Consider the following 21,644-nt stretch of genomic DNA (forward strand, 5'->3'; position numbering starts at 1 on the left):
GATGATTTACATTTTAGATAAATAATTAGTGGTGGACAAAGTAAACAAACCATGTAGTCGAGTTAAAGTAAAGATACACTCAATAAAATATTACTCCAAAAAAAATGACAAGTGCTCCTTTTAAACCAGGGGTCTCCAATGTTTTTAAAGACTGTAGGCGATAGAGACATGAGACAGGGACCCCCTGATACAAAATCTGTCCAACATAACCAGTGATATTACTAGAAACCAATCAAATTACGCTAGTTATATTTTATTAATATTTATAATTAGAACCATGTTGTTGTACATGCATCACTGTCTGTATATTTTAATTTTTACTCCTTACCTGTTAGTCTGATTTCTGGGCGTGGTGACTTTCACACAGTCTGTCTATTCGTGGTGATATAGTGGTACATAGTGACAGCCTCATATCATTCTCTGGTTCTAGTCTTGACCTGATGCTGGTCTATTTCGCGCGCAAGATGAATGTGTACGTATATGACGCAAAACACAACGTTAGCAAAGCATAGGCCTGATAAGTGCAAAGCTAGCCTATCCTGTGTCAGTTTGAATATTTTAGATATTTTAATTAAATTCAGTTTTCCCACTAATGTGCAAATATTCTGGAAATGTTTGGAAAAATAAATTATGGAAAAAAAGTGATTTTAATAGTGAAATTAGGAAGGCTGTCACGGATCACATGCAATGCCGCCGCGGACCACCAGGGGGCCGCGGACCACCGGTTGAAAACCCCTGCTTTAAAACATTTACAAGAATTTTTGTCTCCATGCTCCATGTTGCTTAAAGTATTAAAAAGAGAAAGTATTAATATATGGTAGATTTAGAACAGATAGAAATGTGTGATTAAGTTGTGATTAAATATTTAATTCGATGAACAGCTCTAACATTAATATGATGTGAGGTTCAGTTTCCAGTGTGACACTAAAACAGGTAGAATAATAAATACTTTTTACTGAAGAACATGTCAGAAACAAAACTTCTTTACTTTCACTTGAGTAAAAAAGTATAAATCAGAACTTCAACTTTTCCCTGAGTATTTTAAATCCTCAGTATCTGCACTTCTACTAAAGTAAAGGATGTGTGGACTTTTGCCACCTCTAAAATATAGATATACAGTATCTCCATATATATAAAAAAACAGAATTCCAGAAATGTTGGGACACTATTTTTTATTTAAATAAAATAAAAACTAAAAGACTTTCAAATCACATGAGCCAATATTTTATTCACAATAGAACATAGAGAACATAACAAATGCTTAAACTAAGAAATTTTTACACTTTTAGACTTTCATAGAGAGACTGGAGAAATCTCAGTGCGTAAGGGACGAGGCTGAAGACTGTTGGATGTCTGTGGTCTTCGGGGCCTCAGACGACACTGAATCACTCATTGGCATGATTGTGTCTTTGACGTTAATAAATGGGCTCAGGAATACTTCCAGAAACCACTGTTGCATAACATTCGGTGGCTGAATTTGCCGCTGATTTCCGCACCGCTGCTATGGATAGCGGATTCCCGCCCGGGAACTTCCATCGGGCTTAGATGGCCTCATTGCCCTCGCTACGCGAATTGACAGACGCCTGCAGGAGCGGTGTTTGGAGCACACTTCTTGGCGATCCGATCGTCACCGCTCTCCACCGCAATACCGACGACGAACACTCCCATGTGACACTACTGTACCAGAACCCCACTCTCCACCCCGACACCTATCCCCAAATGAAAAGGAGAGGCGTCACTCCAGAGGCTTGTGTCTCTACTGTGGGGAGGCTGGACACATGGTGGTTTACTGCCCAGTAAAAGACCGGGCTCGTCGCTGATGGAGAGGTCCTCGCCGAGCCAAATCCTTCCTGCCCTCTCCAAACCACTCCTAGACATCCGCATCCTCTCTGGGGGACAGGAGCACCAGCTTGCGGCTTTTGTGGATTCAGGGGCAGACTCAGAGTTTCTGGATCAGGATCTAGTTCAGCAGTTGAGGATTGAGACCGAATCCTTGCCAGCCACCCTTCAAGTTCAAGCCCTCGACGGCCATCCCCTTTATCAGGCTACCCGTCGCACAAAGCCCACCTGGGTCACCATTGCCGGTCAACATCAGGAGTGGCTATCCTTTTTGGTCATTTCTTCCCCTCACACCCCGGTTATGCTCGGTTTTCCCTGGCTGCAGAAACACAACCCCCACCTGGATTGGTCCACGGGTGGAGTCCTAGAGTGGGGAACCTTCTGCCACTCCCACTGTTTAGTCCAGCCATCAGCCTCTGGTTCTTTTGAGACCTTGGACCTTGACTCAATTCCCTCTGTGTATTACGACCTTGGTCAGGTATTTAGCAAGGCCCGAGCTTCCTCCCTACCTGCTCATCGGCCATATGACTGCGCCATCGACCTCCTACCCGGGTCCTTGCCCCCCCGGGGACATTTGTATCACCTGTCGGGCCCCGAGCAAAAAGCCATGACGCAGTAGATTCAGGACTCACTTGCTACTGGCCTTATTCGTCCTTCCTCCTCCCCTGCCGGTGCGGGGTTCTTTTTTGTTGAGAAGAAGGATGGGACTTTACGCCCCTGCATCGATTATCGTGGTCTCAATAGCATCACCATTAAGAACCGCTATCCGCTCCCCTTAATGGACACGGCGTTCGAACAGCTCCAAGGAGCTTTCTTTTTTCACTAAACTGGACCTTAGAAACGCATACCATCTCGTTCGCATCCGGGAAGGGGATGAGTGGAAGACGGCTTTCAACACCCTGTTGGGTCACTATGAGTATTTGGTCATGCCGTTTGGCCTCACCAATGCGCCAGCGGTTTTCCAGGCTCTTATTAATGACGTGCTGCGTGATATGTTGAACCGTTATGTTTTGTATATCTGGACGACATCTTAGTGTTCTCCCGGTCTCTGGATGAGCATGTCGGCCACGTTCGTTTGGTACTCCAGCGCCTCCTCCAGAATGGTCTGTACGTCAAAGCGGAGAAATGTGAGTTCCATGTCTCTAGCACCTCCTTCCTGGGATTCACTCTTGCGCGGGGAGCATAAGTATGGAACCTGCCAGGATCAGAGCTGTCCAGAAATGGCCCACACCTCCTCTAGGAAGCAGCTGCAAAGGTTCCTGGGGTTCTCCAACTTTTTCCGGAGATTTATTAGAGGCTACAGTTCAGTTGCTGCCCCTCTTCACCAACTGACCTCCTCCTGCCGGTCCTTTTCATGGCCTCCCGAGGTGGAGCAAGCTTTCATCAGACTCAAAGGCCTCTTCACCCCTGCCCCGGTCCTGGTTTTTACCGATCCCTCTCGCCAGTTCATCGTGGAAGTCAATGCCTCTGACCTAGGGGTAGGCGCTGTACTGTCCCAGAGGGGCGCTACTAATAACAAGTTGCACCCTTGCGCCTTCTTCTCCCGCCGTCTTAACCAAGCTGAACGTAATTACCCCATTGGTGAGCGGGAGCTCCTGGCCGTCAAGCTTGCCCCAGAAGAATGGCGACACTGGTTAGAGGGGGATGAGACCCCTTTCTTGGTCTGGACTAATCACCGTAACCTGGATTATCTACGCACTGCCAAGCGCCTCAATCCTCGACAGGCCCGCTGGGGACTTTTTTTCGGCAGGTTCAATTTCTCTCTCTCCTACCGCCCGGGATCTAAGAACGGGAAGCCTGACGCTCTTTCCAGGTTACACTCCCCTGTGGAGGAAGAAGAATCCACCTTCACATCCATACTTCCTCCTTCAGTTACCGTGCGTGCCCTGGACCTTGACCTCGAGGCTAGGGTTAAACTTGCCACTATGGACTAGCCGGTTCCTGAGGGTTGCCCTACTAACAGACTCTTTGTTCCCGAGCAGCTGCGGTCCCAAGTCCTCCAGTGGTGTCACGGCTCACCTCTGTTTTGTCATCCCGGGTTTCCTCGAACTTTGTCCGTCCTCCAGCAGCGGTTCTGGTGGCCCACTGTCCGGAAAGATGTCCGTGAATTTGTTGCCGCCTGTCCCACCTGCACGCAACACAAGAATCCGAAGGGCCGTCCGGTGGGGTTACTACGTCCTCTTCCTGTGCCTAAACGCCCTGGTCTCACATTGCCCTGGACTTTGTTACCGGTCTCCCCCCCTCCGCCGGAAGCACAGTCATTCTTACCGTGGTGGACCGGTTTTCGAAAATGGTGCATTTTATTCCCCTGGCCAAACTGCCTTCTGCTAAGGAGACCGCTGCGCTCCTTCTCCCGCACGTTTTCCGCCTGCATGGTCTTCCTCGTAACATCCTCTCTGACCGGGGCCCTCAGTTCACAGCCAGGTTTTGGAAGGAGTTTTTTCGCCTCCTAGGGGTCTCGATTAGCCTCTCCTCTGGGTTCCACCCGCAAACCAATGGCCAGACTGAGAGGCTCAATCAGGAGCTAGAGACAGGACTCCGTGTCCTTTGCGCACAAGATGCCTCCTCATGGTCCTCCAAGCTGTTGTGGGTTGAGTACGCCCATAATTCGTTACCTACTGCCGCCACTGGGTTATCTCCCTTTCAGACGGTTTATGGTTATCAACCCCCTCTATTTTCTACCCAGGAGGCTGGGGCTTCCGTTCCATCTGCATTGGCTCAGTTTCGGCGCTGTCGACTCAGTTGGAGGAGGGCCCGCACTGGGGCTTTCCACTTGGGACCTCCCTCTCAAGGCTGTGTGTCGTAAGCTCGCCCCGCGATTTCTGGGACCATTCCCCATCTCCAAGGTCATTAACCCGGTTGCTGTGCGCCTCAGGCTGCCCAGGGCCCTTCGGATCCATCCTACGTTCCACGTTTCCCGGCTCCGGCCTGTCAGGGCATGTTCCTTGGTGATCCGTTCCGGTAATCCAACTTCCGGTAGTCCAACTTCCGCTTCCGGTGCGGCGCCGGCACGACGCGGCGGCCATCTTTTGTGTGTATAAATAGACGCCGGCTCCTGTTATCCCTTGCCAGATTGTCTTTTGGCTTCGTGTATGTTTTTTTGGGACTTTCTTGCCGTATTTTTTTTCTCTGTGGATTATTTTGCTTTCACTTTGTATGTCTCTTTTCTCCCCGGTTTTTGGTCGTTTGTTTGTTATTATTTTCTGTGTTCTTCCAGTCTCTTCTGCCCTGCTCCTGGTTTGTTGTTTTTGTTTTTTGCCCTTCTCTTGTTATTGAAAGTGCTTTTGTTTTCCGCCTGTTTTTTGCCTCTTTGTTTTTTCCCTAATTAAAGACTGCCTTTTGAATTTCTCCCACGTCCTGCATTTGGGTCCTTCCTCTCGCGCCCCCTGACAATTAGGGGGTTGATAACTGAAGATTGAATGATTTAGGTACAAAACCAGTGCTGATGGAAGAGTTAATTAATTTTAGAACAGGTTTAATTACCTCTGGAATGATCTGTTCGAATAAACCTTTAGGTAATAAATCCAGAACACAATTTGATGATTTTGATGTGGAAATAAATTAAACTAATTGATTTTCTGAATTTAAGTAATCTTTAGGATTTTCTTTCCAGTAGAAATTTGCACACAATACACATTTTACCTTAATTTCAATTTCCAGGAAAATTGTAATGCACGAAAAATAAAGCAAAAAAGCAGGAAACCCCGGGGTGATGTGAGGAGGTGAATATTGGTGCTTCTGCTAAAGATGATGTATGTGGAGGTGCAGTTGTGGCAGTTTATGTCAGGGGAAGAAATTAAACAAAAGTCAGACTGCAGACTTCAGGTGTAATTTACACGCAATTCAAAATAACCTTGAATATTTTTTATCCAAAAGTAAAGTGGAAGCTTCATTAATCTTCTCTCTGACTACTACAGAAAATGGATTTGGGTTTTAATTATACCAATAAATCAGTATTATTTTGGGCTTTAAATCAGCTCCATTAACAAAGACCAACGAAAAACAAAAAAAAAGTGTTATCTCTTTATAAAAACATATACAAAGTAGCATCTTATTGTCTCTGCAATCCCACCTCTTTCAGCCCATCGGTTTGAAATCAATGAATTGAATTAAATATTATTTTAATGCACACATTCAGGGATAAAGGAACAGTGATGGAGGCAGCCTTTAGATCAGGTGCATACACGTGTATATGCTGAAGTTACGGTTTATTTTAGTGATTAATGTTTGAGATTTCAGTAAATGAATTTGAATGTCAGATTTTAGCTGAACAGCAGGGTTTCTCAACCCCAGTGTCGCAAATGAAAGCCAGCAGAGAAATCAACCACCATTTCGCTGTAAACATCTAAAAGAGAGACACCACTTGCAAGCAAAGATTTATACATAACTACACAATCTTGCACAGTATCACCACAATTGTTTCATAAAACTATTCCGTAACACATTTTTGACACTTTGTGTTGGTTTTACACCACATAGTGTGAATACTTTCGAGAATATGTAGTAATTGGACAAAAAAATGCTTTATATATTTGGCTCACATGTGCAATTTCTTTTAGAACAAAGTGAGAAGATAACTCAGCCCATGCCAGAGGTAGCTCAAGGTCTTGCCAAGCCAATTTAACATACATATTTAAAGTATCCTATAGCATGACCTTCTTCATGGTCTGTATTGTTATGTGGAGCCTCCTGGATAAAGAATGTGATCAAGATTTGTCTTTTTCTATAAATCATTTATAGCATTTACCGTCTGCACATTGACAAAGTGGCAGCATGGATTATTACTTAACTTTGATTTGTATAGCGCTTTTAATATTGGAAATTGCCTCTAAACAGCTTTACACAGATAAAGCGATAATAAAGAATGCATAAATTTGGCCTTGAGAGCAACCAGGCCCAAAAGGGAACTCATCCTCACCTGGGTAACACTGAATGTCTATTCATTACATGTCCATCGTTACTGAGGTGTGATTAAAGTGATTAAATGCAACTTGTGGTCCTGAGACATTGTAGTAGACTGTTGACATTAAGTGCAGTCCAAATCCATCCTCAAAGCTCCCATGTTGCTCTAAGGTCACATGAATACCTAGGAGGTTGATGTGAAACCATCCCCAGCTGTAGGGAGTGGCAGGGTGCTGTGATCAGGGATAGGAACACTCCTACCTACTATTCCTGAGCTCCAACTAGATGAATGTGGTTTCCCTGTGAAACAGTCCAAAATCAGATCTGATAAGTTGCAGGAGGTGTTTATTTTTAATCTCGATGCTGATTAGGCTTTATGTTCTGTGGGCATGTGAAGCCTGGCCCAGCTGCATGGACTTCTCTTTGGCTGAAGGAAACCCAGGAGCTGGTGGACTGGAGGGCAGGGCGCTTACACTGTAGGACCCTTGACTAAGGGATAGTAGCTGGTTAAGGTTGAGCAGGATGAAGGTTGGTAGGCAGCTGAGAAAACTGAGTGGAAATAAGCTTTAGCTGCTTGCTGACATGCTGGTTGTTAGTGAAGCAGCAGAGTCGCTGGTTGTGCTGCCCAAGGAGTGTATTTTAGCTGGAGATTGAGGAGAACTTTGCCTGTGACACACTGCTTGTGACACATCTTTCAATTATATATATTTTTTTATAAAATTCATGTCAAAAGTTCCACTTCTGGTTCCATGTTTTGGTTTGCCACAAGCTTTGAGAAATAGAAATTGATTTCTGTGGAAGGGAAGTGAGAACTACACAAGAGTATTTAAACTGTTCTTCTGCTACACATTCTCCACTCTCATCACTGAGACTTTCATCATGTACCTGATACAAGGCATCGTCCTGCTCCTGCTCAGCGTCAGTGTTCATAGTCGTTCCATTAGGGTGAGTTACAGAAATATTAACAACATAAACTACAGAATGTATAACAAAATTGAAAAAATTTAAAAATCCTATATGAAGTATACAAATATGTACTTAATAAAAATATCAGATCACAGAATATATTTATTAAACAGGTATTTGGTAATGGAACCTCTGAGGAGATCGGTAAGAGTCACACTTTAAATGAGTTTATCTGTAATGTTTTTCAATTTTACATCATTTTCTTATATTACTTTTTACTAATATTTATAATTCCATTACAGATGACAACATCTGTCAATCTGACACTGTTTCTGCTATAATTGAAAGAGCCAACAAGAATGCTGGTAAGAAAAGAGAGAGCGAGAGAGAGAGAGAGAGAGAGAGAGAGAGAGAGAGAGAGAGAGAGAGAGAGAGAGAGAAACAGAGAGAGAGAGAGAGAGAGAGAGAGAGAGAAACAGAAACAGAGAGAGAGAGAGAGAGCGAGAGAGAGAGCGAGCGAGCGAGAGAGAGAGAAAGAGAGAGAGAGAGAGAAACAGAGAGAGAGAGAGAGAGAGAGAGAGAGAGAGAGAGAGAGAGAAACAGAAACAGAGAGAGAGAGAGAGAGAGAGCGAGAGAGAGAGAGAGAGAGAGAGAGAGAGAGAGAGAGAGAAACAGAGAGAGAGAGAGAGAGAGAGAGAGAGAGAGAGAAACAGAAACAGAGAGAGAGAGAGAGAGCGAGAGAGAGAGCGAGCGAGCGAGCGAGAGAGAGAGAAAGAGTGAGAGAAACAGAGAGAGAGAAAGAGAGAGAGAGAAACAGAGAGAGAGAAACAGAGAGAGAGAGCGAGAGAGAGAGAGAGAGCAAAAGAGAGAGAGAGAGAGAGAGAGAGAGAGAGAGAGAGAGAGAGAGAGAGAGAGTGAGAGAAACAGAGAGAGAGAGAGAGAGAGAGAGAGAGAGATAGAGAGAGAGAGAGAGAGAGAAACAGAGAGAGAGAGAGAGAGAGAGAGAGAGAGAGAGAGAGAGAGAGAGAGAGAGAGAGATTATAATGTAATCATGTAATTATTCTAACCATATATATTGGTGCTCAGGTCATTTGAATCTTTCATTAACTGACAAAAATATTTTTTAATAACAAAAAATGATTGTGTTTTTTGTAATGTAAATAATTATAGAGTTTGCTGCCTGGAACACTATAAAAATTAAACAAATGCAAAAAAGATCTGAAAAGTTTATAGAATTTTAAAGTAATATGATTTCACAAAAGAAGAGGGTTATGTTATGCGTTAGGGTTTAAGTTAGGGTATGGGTTTGAGTTAGGGTATGGGTATGGGTTTGAGTTAGGGTATGGGTTAGGTTATGGATTATGGGTTTGTGTTAGGGTATGGATTATGGGTATGAGTTTGGGTTAGGGTATGGATTATGTTATGGGTTAGGGTTAGGTTTAGGGTTTGGGTTAGGATTAGGTTGTTGTAATATAATTGAGAAGTTCAGCATTTGTGGTATGTGGGTGCATCAGGGTCCGATCCAAAAGACGAGCTCCTGTAACTCAAATTGTTGAAAAAGTTCATGCTGTTGATGATCGATGGATCACGACTTTTAGCAGTAAACGGGGACCAACACAATATTAAGTAGGTGGTAATAATGTTATCTCTGATTGGTGAACATGTACATAAAACACTTCCTGGTCATTTTTTTGGGTATTAATGAATATATATATAAAATAATGAAAATATTGATTATATTGAATATCACCCACACACCTCCATTCCAGCAATGATAAATGACTAGAATTCACAAATAATTATTCTGTTTTTTTTTTTACTGAACAGGAAAGTCAAAGGGTGATTTCACCATCATGCATGGTGACATAATGGTGTACACTGGGCTCCAGAATGCAGATCCATGTACTGCTCAAGGGTGCAAGTGGCCCAGGAACCAAGATGGGAAGGTTTATGTGCCTTACGTCATTTCCAGGCAGTACTGTAAGTATCACTATTTACCTGCGTTTAAAGTGTTCTGAGATTCATTAATTAAGCTTTTCTCTTTTTGGCAGCACCATCAGAAAAAGATGTTATCCAGAATGGGCTGGACTCCTTCCAAAAGTCGACCTGTATCCGCTTTGTACTTCGCAGAAATGAAGAACATTACATTAATATATTCTCAGATGAAGGGTGTGTCAACATTACTATTATTTTGTCAAACAGTTGCTTTAACTTGCATCCAGTTCTCATGTAATAAGAGCAGTCTTGAAAATGTCGTCTTTGCTGTACAGGTGCTACTCATCAGTGGGTCGCAGGAATGGAAAACAGGATTTGTCCCTACAGCGCGATGGCTGTATTTACATTCACACAATCCAACATGAGCTTCTCCACGCTCTGGGTTTTCATCATGAGCAGAGCCGCAGTGACCGTGACAAACACGTCAGAATCCTTCTCCAAAATGTTATTGATGGTGAGCAGAGCAAGAATTTCGCTTCTTATTTCTTATTAACAAAGTTTATTTATTTTATTATTGAACAGAACTGTGATCATTTCAATTCACTTAATGTAATAAATATTCGTTTATTTTGGTATCTGGAAACTCAAAACGTTCTGTTTCTCAATAAACTGAGGCGTAAACTCACCTGAAAAAATGTGCAGTGTTGGAAATCACTTGTTCATATGGATTTAAAAATCTCTCAGATAGATTTGAACACATCCCATGAAGAATTGTGTCTTTAATGTTTCCTTTATATTTAATGTTGGTGAAGGAATTCCTTGTCATTCTTCTTTATTTTAAGATCCTAAAGCAAATCCTACATAAACAGAAACCTTTGATTCAAAATCCTTATAACACAAAAAACAAAAACAATAATTAAAACAATAATAACACTTTTCACTGTGGACACCACATCAGTAGTAGAATGATGAGGATGGAGACACCAGCAAGGAGGAAAAGAGGAAGACCAAGGAGGAGGTTTATGGATGTGGTGAGGGAAGACATGCAGGTAGTTGGTGTGAAAGAGGCAGATGTAGAGGACACGGGGGGGATGGAGACGGATGATCTGCTGTGGAGACTCCTAATGGGAGAAGCCGAAAGAAGAAGAAGAAGAAGAAGAAGAAGAAGAAGAAGAAGAAGAAGAAGATGGTGGACACCACCATGTTGAAATGCTTTAACAGAATTACAGAGAGATATCTGGACTCTGACTGTTCCAGTGTTTTTTCCTTGACAATAAAATCTTGAGTTAATATTGTGATTATGTGATTCATATATTCACAGGCGATGCTGACAATTTTGAAATTGAACCCACCAACAATTTGAACACTCCATATGACTACAACTCTGTCATGCACTATGATAGGTAAAGTATTATTCTCTTATTATAGAAATTGAACAGATTTAATCCTTATTTATAATCCTACTTTGTTGGTCCAGGTGTGCTTTCTCCAAGAACGGCCAGCCGACCATCATCCCCATACCAGACAATAACGTTTCCATCGGACGTGCCACTGAGATGAGCTCCAACGACATTCTACGTGTTAACAGGCTCTACTGCAGTTAAATTCAGCACTCTGAACATCATCAGTGTGTTTCACATGCTTTCATAAACCACTTGAAGCAAATGGTGAAGCTTAAATATCTGGGTAGGATTGTTTCTGGATTCTGTCTCAGTTTTGCTCTTCTGGAATTTATCTTTCACATGCAGTGTTAAAAGCAATTAAAAAGAATAAAAAAAATTGATCTGTGTCTGAATCCATATTGCACGTCACATAACATAGTGGAATTACATACAAGCAAAAAATCTATAATGACAGACAGAATTCGAACAGTGACGAATTGACAAAAGATAAAACCAACAGAGTCACCATTAGGCTTTACTGTAGTTATTCAATGCTTAATGAATAAACTTGTGTTTTTCAGTAACATAACGACATAAACATTTTAATTTACTATTATTTTAAGATGCTAAAATTTTAATATATAATATGCAGCCAAAAGTACATTATATTGACAAAAGTATTGGAACAACCGAGTTTTACATTTGTGGCATTTGGTGGACGCTGTTACTCAGAGTGACTTACAGTTACAGTAGTTATACAGCAACTGAGAGTTAAAGGACTTGCTCAGGGCCCCATCAGTGGCAGCTTAATGGTGCTGGTATTTGAAACCATGACCTTCTGTTCAGAAGTTCAACATCTTATCCGCTGTGCTACACCACTTCCCAGCCATATGTGCTTCTTCCCCAAACTATTAGCACAAAGTTGGAGGCACACACTTGTGTAGGACGTCTTTGGAAGCAGTAGCATGAAATTTTCCCTTCACTTGAACTAGGAGACTCAAACCTGTTCCAGCATGACAATGTTCCTGTACACAAATCCAGCTTCATGAAGATCTGCTTAACATGGGTTTGAATGAAAGATCTGCTACAAAACATTTGGGATGAAATGGAATACTGACTGCACTCCAGATCTCCTCACCTCACCTACATCAGTAACCGACTTTATTAACACCCTTGTGGCTGATTGAGACACCAATCTCCACAAGCACATGCAAAAATCTAGTGGAACATCTTCCCAGAAGACTGGAGCTTATTATACAGCAGATTGAGACTAAATGTGGAACGGAATATCTAAAAACATCTACAATCATATGGTCAGGTGTCCACAATATAGTGTATCTGTTTAGTCAAGCTCTTGAGATTACTGTAGATGGTAAACAGTAGACAACTATTTAGTGATCGTAACGCAAATCGTCCATAAAATGAAATATAGAAATCTGGATAAAATACTTAATACATATAGGCGGATTCTTCACTGTGGACACCAACATGTTGAAATGTTATAATGGAATTAAAGATTTCTGGACTCTTATTGTTCTAATTTCTTTTTCTAAAGAGTTTTGACAAGTGAATTTCAGTTAATGTTGTGATTATATGATTCATAAATTTAATTTAATGATTCATAAAATGACTACCATTCTATCATGCACTATTCTATGTAAAGTATGTTTCTTTTTCTTTTTGAAATGACATTTAAAATATGCATAGATTTAAACACTTCTTGTTGGTTCAGGTATGTTTTCTCCAAGAACAAGAATCTGAACATCATCCCTTTCATTCTACGTGTTAAAAGACACTAATGCAAATGAGCCATTCTGAATATCATCAGTGTGTTTCAAATGCTTCCATAAACCGCTTGCAGAAAATAGTAAAGTTTAAATATCCTTGTCCTTGTTCGTGTTTCTGCAGCCAAACCAATTTCTTCTCTGTCAGTGATTTTCGAATTAAAAACCAGCTTTTAAATCAACATGAATATATCTGAGCATTGTATTGTCAAAAAAACACAAACATAGAAAAACAAAAAATAAACAAATTCATTTTCCTCTGGTTTTCCTAAACCTTCTCAGGAAGTAGAGACGCTGCTGGGCTCTTAGTGATGGAGCTGATGTTGAGTGAGCAGGTGAGGGAATTTGGTACTCCTGACAATCTCCGCTGACGATCCATCGATGATCAGTGAAGAATGGTCGCTCTGTGCTCTCCTAAAGTCAACAACCATCTCTTTGGTTTTGTCAATGTTCAGAGACAGATTGTTGCTCCACACCAGGCTGTTAACTGGTGCACCTCCTCTCTGTATGCTGACTCATCGTTCTTGCTGATGAGTTCCCTTTGGTAAAGCGTAGCGAGGTATGTGATGTCGACATATGTTACATGTTGTAGTTTATTTCAAAGTCCTATGAGCTTGTTAGCATGTATATGTTAATCATTGAGCTCTACTTGTTAATTAATCGTTTCATATTGTCTTCATTCACGTCATCATTTATTTTTCATCTGTTTCTCTGTAAGTGTGAACTTTATTTATAGTATTTTTTTTGTATATGAATCGTATTTATTTGTTATGTTGTTTCTTTGTGTACTTTTTCACGGTGCTGATTATTGACCCGAGTCTTTCCTTTTAGTCTGACGTGAATAATATTACCAGGATCTCCTTCTTTCACCTTAGAAATATTGCTAAATTAGAAATATAATGCCGTTACAGGATGCAGAAAAACTAGTAGATGCTTTTGTAACATCTAGATTCTTCCTTCTTCTTCTTCTTTTGGCTTCTCCCATTAGCGGTCGCCACAGCAGATCATCCGTCTCCATCCCCCCCTGTCCTCTACATCTGCCTCTTTTACACCAACTACCTGCATGTCTTCCCTCACCACATCCATGAACCTCCTCCTTGTTCTTCCTCTTTTCCTCCATCCTGGTGGCTCCATCCTCAGCATTCTTCTACCAATATAACTCATGTCCCTCCTCTGCACATCTCCAAACTATTTCAATCTCACCTCTCTCACCTTGTCTCCAAAACGTCCTACATGTGCTGTCCCTCTAATAAACTCATATCTAATCCTGTCCATCCTCGTCACTCCCAACGAACATCTCAACATCTTCAGCGCTGCTACCTCCAGCTCCACCTCCTGTATTTTACTCAATGCCACTGTCTCTAAAACATACAACTCAGGTCTCACCACAGTCCTATAAACTTTTCCTTTCACTCTCACAGATACTCTTCTATCACAAATCACTCCTGCTATCACTCTTCTCCACCCACTCCACCCTGCCTGCACTCTTTTCTTCACTTCTCTAACACACTCTCCATTACTTTACACTGTTGACCCCAGATACCTGAACTCCTCCACCTTCTCCACCTCCTCTCCCTGTAACCGCACCCCTCCACTGCCCTCCCTCTCATTCACACACATGTACTCTGTCTTACTCCTACTGACTTTCATTCCTCTTCTCTCCAGTGTGTATCTCCACCTCTCCAGGATCTTCTCCACCTGCTCCCTACTCTCACCACAAATCACAATATCATCCGCAAACATCATAGTCCAAGGAGACTTCTGTCTGACCTTGTCCATCAACCTGTCCATCACCACTGCAAACAGAAAAGGGCTCAGGGCCGATCCTTAATGCAGTCCAACCTTCACCCTGAACCAGTCTGTCGTTCCTACTACACACTTCACTGCTGTCATACTGTCCTCATACATGCCCTGCACCACCCTCTCATACTTCTCTGACACACCTGACTTCCTCATACAATACCACAACTTCTCTCTCCACCCTGTCGTACGCTTTCTCTAAATCCACAAATACACAATGCAATTCCTTCTGTCCTTCTCTAAACTTCTCCATCAACATTCTCAAAGCAAATAAGGCATCTGTGGTGCTCTTCCTCGGCATGAAACCATACTGTTGCTCACAGATGGTCACCTCTTCTCTCAGCCTGGCTTCCACTACTCTTTCCCATAACTTCATGGTGTGACTGATCAACTTTATTCCCCTGTAGTTACTGCAAGACTGCACATCTCCTTTATGCTTAAAGATCAGTACCAGAACACTTCTTCTCCATTCCTCAGGCATCTTCTCACATTCCAAAATCTTGTTAAACAATCTAGTTAAAAACTCCACTGCCATCTCTCCTAAACATCTCCACGCTTCTACCGGTATGTCATCTGGTCCAACCGACTTTTCACTCTTCATCCTCCTAATCGCTGCTTTCACTTCCTCCTTACGAATCCTATCCACTTCCTGCTTCACCATCTCCACATCATCCAACCTTCTCTCTCTCTGATTTACCTCATTCATCAGCTGCTCAAAATACTCCCTCCACCTTCTCAACACACTTTCCTCACTAGTCAACACATTTCCATCTACATCCTTTATTGCTTTAACTTACAGTACATCCTTTCCAGCTCTCCTGCACTTCCTCATTCCACCACCACGTCTCTTTGTCTTCCTTTCTATATCCAGATGTCTCACCAAGCACTTTTCTAGCTGCCTCCCTCATCACTCCTACAGTAGTTAACCAATCATCCAGCACCTCTTTACCACCACCGAGCCCCTGTCTGACCTATTCCCTGAACCACACACTACACTCTTCCTGCTTCAGTTTCCACCATCTTATTCTTTCTTTCAGTCCTCACTCTCCTCCTCTTCTTCTTCGCCTCCAAAACCATCCTACAGACCACCATCCAATGCTGTCTAGCTACACTGTCCCCTGCCAACACCTTACAGTCTCCAATCTCCTTCAGGTTGCATCTCCTGCATAGAACATAGTCCACCTGTGTGCACCTTCCTCCACTCTTATACGTCACCCTATGATCCTCCTTCTTCTTAAAGTAAGTATTCACCACTGCCATTTCCATCCTTTTAGCAAAATCTACCACCATCTGCCCTTCCACATTCCTCTCCTTAAAACTATACCTACCCATCACCTCCTCATCACCTCTGTTTCCTTCACCTACATGCCCATTAAAGTCTGCCCCTATCACCAATCGTTCTTTCCTAGGTACACCATCTACCACTTCATCTAATTCACTTCAGAATCTTTCCTTCTCCTCCATCTCACAGCTGACTTGTGGAGCATAGGCAATGATGACTTTTATCATCATCCCTTCAACTTCCACCTTCACGATCATCACCCTATCAGAAACTCTCTTCACCTCCACTACACTCTTACTGTACTCTTCCTTCAGAATCACCCCTACACAATTTCTCTTTCCATCTACACCATAATAGAACAGTTTAAACACCTCCAATGTTCCTGCTCCTACTCCCTTTCCACTTGGTCTCCTAAACACACAACATATCTACCTTTCTCCTCTCCGTCATATCAGCTCCCTCTCCCCTTACCAGTCATAGTACCAACATTTAAAGTACCAACCCGAACCTCCACTCTCCTTTCCCTGCCGTCTCTGTAGACCTCTTCCTCCTCTCCTTCTCCTCCTTTGGCCAACAGTAGCCCAATTTCCACCGGTACCCTGTTGGCTGACAATACCTGTGGCGGTCATTGTTAACCCGGGCCTCGACTGATCCGTTATGAAATTCTTAGTTGTGATCCGAATGTTTGATTTGGCACATGTTTTTACACTGGATGCCCTTCCTAAAGCAACCCTCCCCATTTATCCAGGCTTGGGACCGGCACTAAGAGTGCACTGGCTTGTGCCTCCCTAATGGCTGGGTTTGTAACATCTAGATTAGACTACTGTAACGCTTTACTGTCTGGGTGATGGAGTAAGTGCATAAATAAGCTTCAGTTAGTTCAGAATGCTGTACCGACTGAAGCTTTAATCGAGCTAATACAAACCAATCGTCGATATAATTTAGAATGCGGATGCCCTGAAGTCGTAGCGGGGCTAGAGCCACATTTATGCACTTGGTGAAGGTGCGGGGTGAGAGTACTAGGCCGAATGAGAGGACCAGTTATTGGTAAAATTCGCCCCTGAAAGCAAACCTCAGGAACCTCCTGTGAGTGGGAAGGATGGCTATGTGGAAATAGGCATCCCTTAGATCTATCGTGACAAACCAGTCTTTGGACTTGATCTGAGACACAATCTCCCTGAGAGTAAACATCCTGAACCTAAACATCATGAGCGGTTCAAAGAGCACAGATCTAGGATCGGCCGCATTCCACCATCGTTCTTCGGAACAACGAAGTACTGGCTGTAGTAAGCTGACTCTCTGACTAAGGGAGGAACCACCTCGATGGCCCCTTTCCTTAGGAGGGTGTGCACTTTCTGTTCCAGGACCAGATCCTGCTTGTGTCCCACCATGGTCTAACAGTCTGGCCTCCTGGTGTTGTCGAGGAGGTACGGGCACTGTATAATGAGGTGTAAACCACTCTCCCTGAAATAGGGTGCTCTGATTGTCAGGGCTGCTGCACCACTGCCCGTTTCTTAGAGGAGAGGACCACCACCAGGTTGGGGTCTGGGTGGCAACGCTCTGTTTTTTGGGCTTCACACAGTCCCATGAGAGTGGCGGGGAAGTACCACTGAACCGCCGCTATGGTCTCCTGAATCTGTCGCTGATTGCCCTTACCTACAGCGTCACCTGAACAGGCCAGGAGAAGCCACCAGGGCATTCAGAAGGAAAGCCCTGTCCCTGTTGGGAATCTCTGCTTAAAGGGAGAGCCACAGAAGCCTTTCTGTGGCTACTAGAGCTGATATGGACCGACCTACGGCTCATGCTACGGTGGCCCTGAGGGTTAGGTCAAAGCGTGACGTAACTCCTAAATCGTCAGGCCCAGAGCTAAATCCCTTGCCATCTCTTATAGCAGGTCAGCCTGGTATGCCTGCAACACACTCATCGTGTGGAGGCAAACCCCGGCCTGACCTGCCACCACGTAAGCCCTAGCTACTAGAACCGGAATGGCTTTTGTAGGCAATACCGGAGCCTTCAGTGATGCATCACCTGGCGAGAGATAGCCGCACTCCCTGAAACCTACTATTCAAGGTATGAGCTACATATGGGGTCTCACAGGACCTAGACACCTCTGTCAAGTCAAGTCAAGTCAAGTTTATTTCTATAGCGCTTTTCATGATATTGTCTCAAAGCAGCTTTACAGAAATCAACAGTAAAGGTAAATGGTGTGCATTTATCCCTGATGAGCAAGCCGTGGCTGTGGCAAGAAAAATGATCTTAGATGTTATGATGAAAAAACCTTGAGGGGAACCAGACTCAAAAGGGGAACCAATCCTCATTTGGGTGACATCAAGAGTGTGATCATAAATCTTTAAACAATACAGAACTCTGAAGAGTGAGAACTAACATGAGCACTGGAGTGTGTGATTATAAGTAATGTTCTTTTTACAGTCTTACAGTCATTATGGTAATAAAACTATAAAACTCATAAAATAGCTCAACATTTGCGATCATCACAGATCCAACACTAGATTCTCCATGCCAGAGCATTAAACACTTCAGGAGGTCCAATGTCAAAACTCCACACATTAAGTGGGATACAGCTGGCACTGATACGTCTCTGGGAGGTACGGGAAGTTTGCGAGTTCCGCAACAATTACTTTAAAGGTCCATAATCATCATGAGGTGGGACATGACTGGAGCTGACAAACCTCAGGATGCCCAAACCTCTGTGTGTATAGAAAAGAATGGTAGGCCCTGGGGCAGAGGCTGTGTCGCGGGACGATGGAAACGCTCATCCAGCTTGCTGGGAACATGTTGCTTGGGCTTTTTATCGGGCCAAGCTATCTTAAGCTTAGCGACGGCCTGCGTCACTACCTCCAGGAGCTCCTTAAACAGCACAGGCTGTGAGGAGTCCGTGGGCTCGCTAGCATCCGAAAATTCTCCCTCCTTGGAGGAAGAAATACGGAGCTCCCCGTTACACGCACCGGAAAAAGGTGAGTGCTTTCCCTAGGGAACTGGAGCTAGGCCCAGCAGGAGAGGCTGGGGAGGACTCATCTGTCTTCATGCCTTCTGCTAGGTCGGCCTGTGAGCCCTGCGACCTTCAGCGCCGCTTCGCCTCGGTGAGAGCAGGACCTGAATCGCGAGGGAGATATATGTATGTGTGTATTTATACATATACATAATTTCTGTCTGGACAGAATTAATTGGAAGGAAATTAACAAGCATGCACTGTCTAATGTCCTTTACACATTCCTCAATGTACAGTGAGGAAAATAAGTATTTGAACACCCTGCTATTTTGCAAGTTCTCCCACTTAGAAATCATGGAGGGTCTGAAATTGTCATCGTAGGTGCATGTCCACTGTGAGAGACATAATCTAAAAAAAAAAAATCCAGAAATCACAATATATGATTTTTTAACTATTTATTTGTATGATACAGCTGCAAATAAGTATTTGAACACCTGAGAAAGTCAATGTTAATATTTGGTACAGGAGCCTTTGTTTTCAATTACAGAGGTCAAACGTTTCCTGTATTTTTTCACCAGGTTTGCACACACTGCAGGAGGGATTTTGGCCCACTCCTCCACACAGATCTTCTCTAGATCAGTCAGGTTTCTGGCCTGTCGCTGAGAAACACGGAGTTTGAGCTCCCTCCAAAGATTCTCTATTGGGTTTAGGTCTGGAGACTGGCTAGACCATGCCAGAACCTTGATATGCTTCTTACAGAGCCACTCCTTGGTTATCCTGGCTGTGTGCTTCGGGTCATTGTCATGTTGGAAGACCCAGCCTCGACCCATCATAAATGCTCTAACTGAGGGAAGGAGGTTGTTCCCCAAAATCTCGCAATACATAGCCCCGGTCATCCTCTCCTTAATACAGTGCAGTCGCCTTGTCCCATGTGCAGAAAAACACCCCCAAAGCATGATGCTACCACCCCATGCTTCACAGTAGGGATGGTGTTCTTGGGACGATACTCATCATTCTTCTTCCTCAAAACACGTTTAGTGGAATTATGACCCAAAAGTTCTATTTTGGTCTCATCTGACCACATGACTTTCTCCCATGACTCCTCTGGATCATCCAAATGGTCATTGGCAAACTTAAGACGTGCCTGGACATGTGCTGGTTTAAGCAGGGGAACCTTCCGTGCCATGCATGATTTCAAACCATGAAGTCTTAGTGTATTACCAACAGTAACCTTGGAAACGGTGGTCCCAGCTCTTTTCAGGTCATTAACCAGCTCCTCCCGTGTAGTTCTGGGCTGATTTCTCACCTTCCTTAGGATCATTGAGACCCCACGAGGTGAGATCTTGCATGGAGCCCCAATCCGAGGGAGATTGACAGTCATGTTTAGCTTCAAGGTTTGTCATCAACGCCTTGGGTGGTTCCATGAAATTCCGGAGTAAGAACGGGAGCTTTGAGGATGGATTGGACTGTAGTTGATGTCAACAGTCTCCTACACTGACTCAGGAATACATTTCGCTTCTGATCATCATCACTGAACCCCGCAACATTGTATATCTGCCACAAATGGACATTCGGTGTAACCCAGATGAGGATGGGTTCCCTCTTGAGTCTGGTTCCTCTCAATATTTCTTCCTTATGCCATCTCGGGGAGTTTTTCCTTGCCACAGTCGCCACCGGCTTGCTCATCAGGGACAAACTTACTCATAAAGAACATATTCATTTTTAATCACCGCATTATCTGTGTAAAGCTGCTTTGAGACAATGTTCATTGTTAAAAGCGCTATACAAATAAAAATGAATTGAATTGAATTCTTCCATTTTCTAATGATTGCTCCAACAGTGGACCTTTTTTCACCAAGCTGCTTGGCAATTTCCCCATAGCCCTTTCCAGCCTTGTGGAGGTGTACAATTTTGTCTCTAGTGTCTTTGGACAGCTCTTTGGTCTTGGCCATGTTAGTAGTTGGATTCTTACTGATTGTATGGGGTGGACAGGTGTCTTTATGCAGCTAATGACCTCAAACAGGTGCATCTAATTTAGGATAATAAATGTAGTGGAGGTGGACATTTTAAAGGCGGACTAACAGGTCTTTGAGCGTCAGAATTGTAGCTGAAAAAAAAAAACAAATAAAAAAAAAAAACAAATAAAAAAATTGTATTTAATAAATTTTATTAAATTTAATTACATTTAAAAAATAAAAATTTAACAAATTAAAAAACAAATAAAAAACCCCCCCAAATTAACAAATCCAAAAACATATTAACAAATCCGAAAACAAAATAACAAATTCAAAAACACATTAACAAATCCAATACAATAGTTTGTGATTGGAAACTTACAGATCATTGGACGAGACACCTGTCATTCACCAGTATATCTTGACTGACAGGTGTCTCGTCCAATGATCGGTAAGTTTCCATTCACAAACTATACCTACCTTTTCCGGTTTGTCTGGCTTGTCGTTGTGTTTTTGGATTTGTTAATGTGTTTTTGGATTTGTTATTTTGTTTTCGGATTTGTTAATATGATTTTGGATTTGTTAATGTGTTTTGCACTTCTCGGCCACCGTAGCTATGACACTTTATGTACATTACTGATCTGTTATATACTGTACTCTGTATATTGTGTTTTGATGAATCTGTATTGTTTTTCAGTTCTACCTCTTTCCCTGTTTGGATACCGAATACAGACTGCTGCCACCTGCTGGTATGGGAAAGTAATGTTCTCTCACGCAAGAACGAACACGCACTGTTTGGTGCCTAATAATCAGCCTAATCAGCTTCCACTCCCTGAACACAAACACAGAGAGAATGAGGAGGAGCTTCTTCCTGCAGATTATTCTGAGTTTACACTAGGAATAAACCTA

At 43.0% G+C, this 21,644-nt stretch overlaps 1 protein-coding gene and 1 long non-coding RNA gene across 2 annotated transcripts in view; one reads left to right on the forward strand and one right to left on the reverse strand.

Moving 5' to 3' along the window:
* Nucleotides 1-7,342: 7,342 nt before the first annotated feature.
* On the forward strand, nucleotides 7,343-13,000 carry LOC310730923 (hatching enzyme 1.2-like). Its single transcript, XM_083550160.1, has 9 exons — nucleotides 7,343-7,686; nucleotides 7,821-7,851; nucleotides 7,950-8,012; nucleotides 9,475-9,627; nucleotides 9,699-9,816; nucleotides 9,918-10,096; nucleotides 10,904-10,985; nucleotides 11,060-11,885; nucleotides 11,929-13,000. The coding sequence occupies exons 1-8, from the start codon at nucleotides 7,621-7,623 to the stop codon at nucleotides 11,184-11,186; spliced, it is 819 nt and encodes a 272-aa protein (XP_083406286.1). The 5' UTR covers nucleotides 7,343-7,620; the 3' UTR covers nucleotides 11,187-11,885; nucleotides 11,929-13,000.
* Nucleotides 13,001-16,372: 3,372 nt separating this feature from the next.
* Nucleotides 16,373-21,644, reverse strand: part of LOC310730936 — a 208,752-nt gene continuing 203,480 nt past the window's right edge. The window contains exon 6 of the long non-coding RNA XR_014535022.1: nucleotides 16,373-16,391. This is a non-coding gene — a long non-coding RNA (uncharacterized lncRNA). The remainder of the gene's footprint in view (nucleotides 16,392-21,644) is intronic.

Source organism: Silurus aristotelis (assembly GCF_946808225.1).
Source record: "Silurus aristotelis genome assembly, chromosome: 9".
Lineage (NCBI taxonomy): Eukaryota > Metazoa > Chordata > Actinopteri > Siluriformes > Siluridae > Silurus > Silurus aristotelis.

Excerpts from the sequence above, each read along its gene's own strand:
- LOC310730923 (XM_083550160.1), top strand. The coding sequence starts at position 7,621 with ATGTACCTGATACAAGGCATCGTCCTGCTCCTGCTCAGCGTCAGTGTT. Across the intron at positions 7,852-7,949 it reads TGGAACCTCTGAGGAGATCG|ATGACAACATCTGTCAATCT; the intron begins GTAAGAGTCACA and ends ATTCCATTACAG. Across the intron at positions 9,628-9,698 it reads CGTCATTTCCAGGCAGTACT|CACCATCAGAAAAAGATGTT; the intron begins GTAAGTATCACT and ends TCTTTTTGGCAG.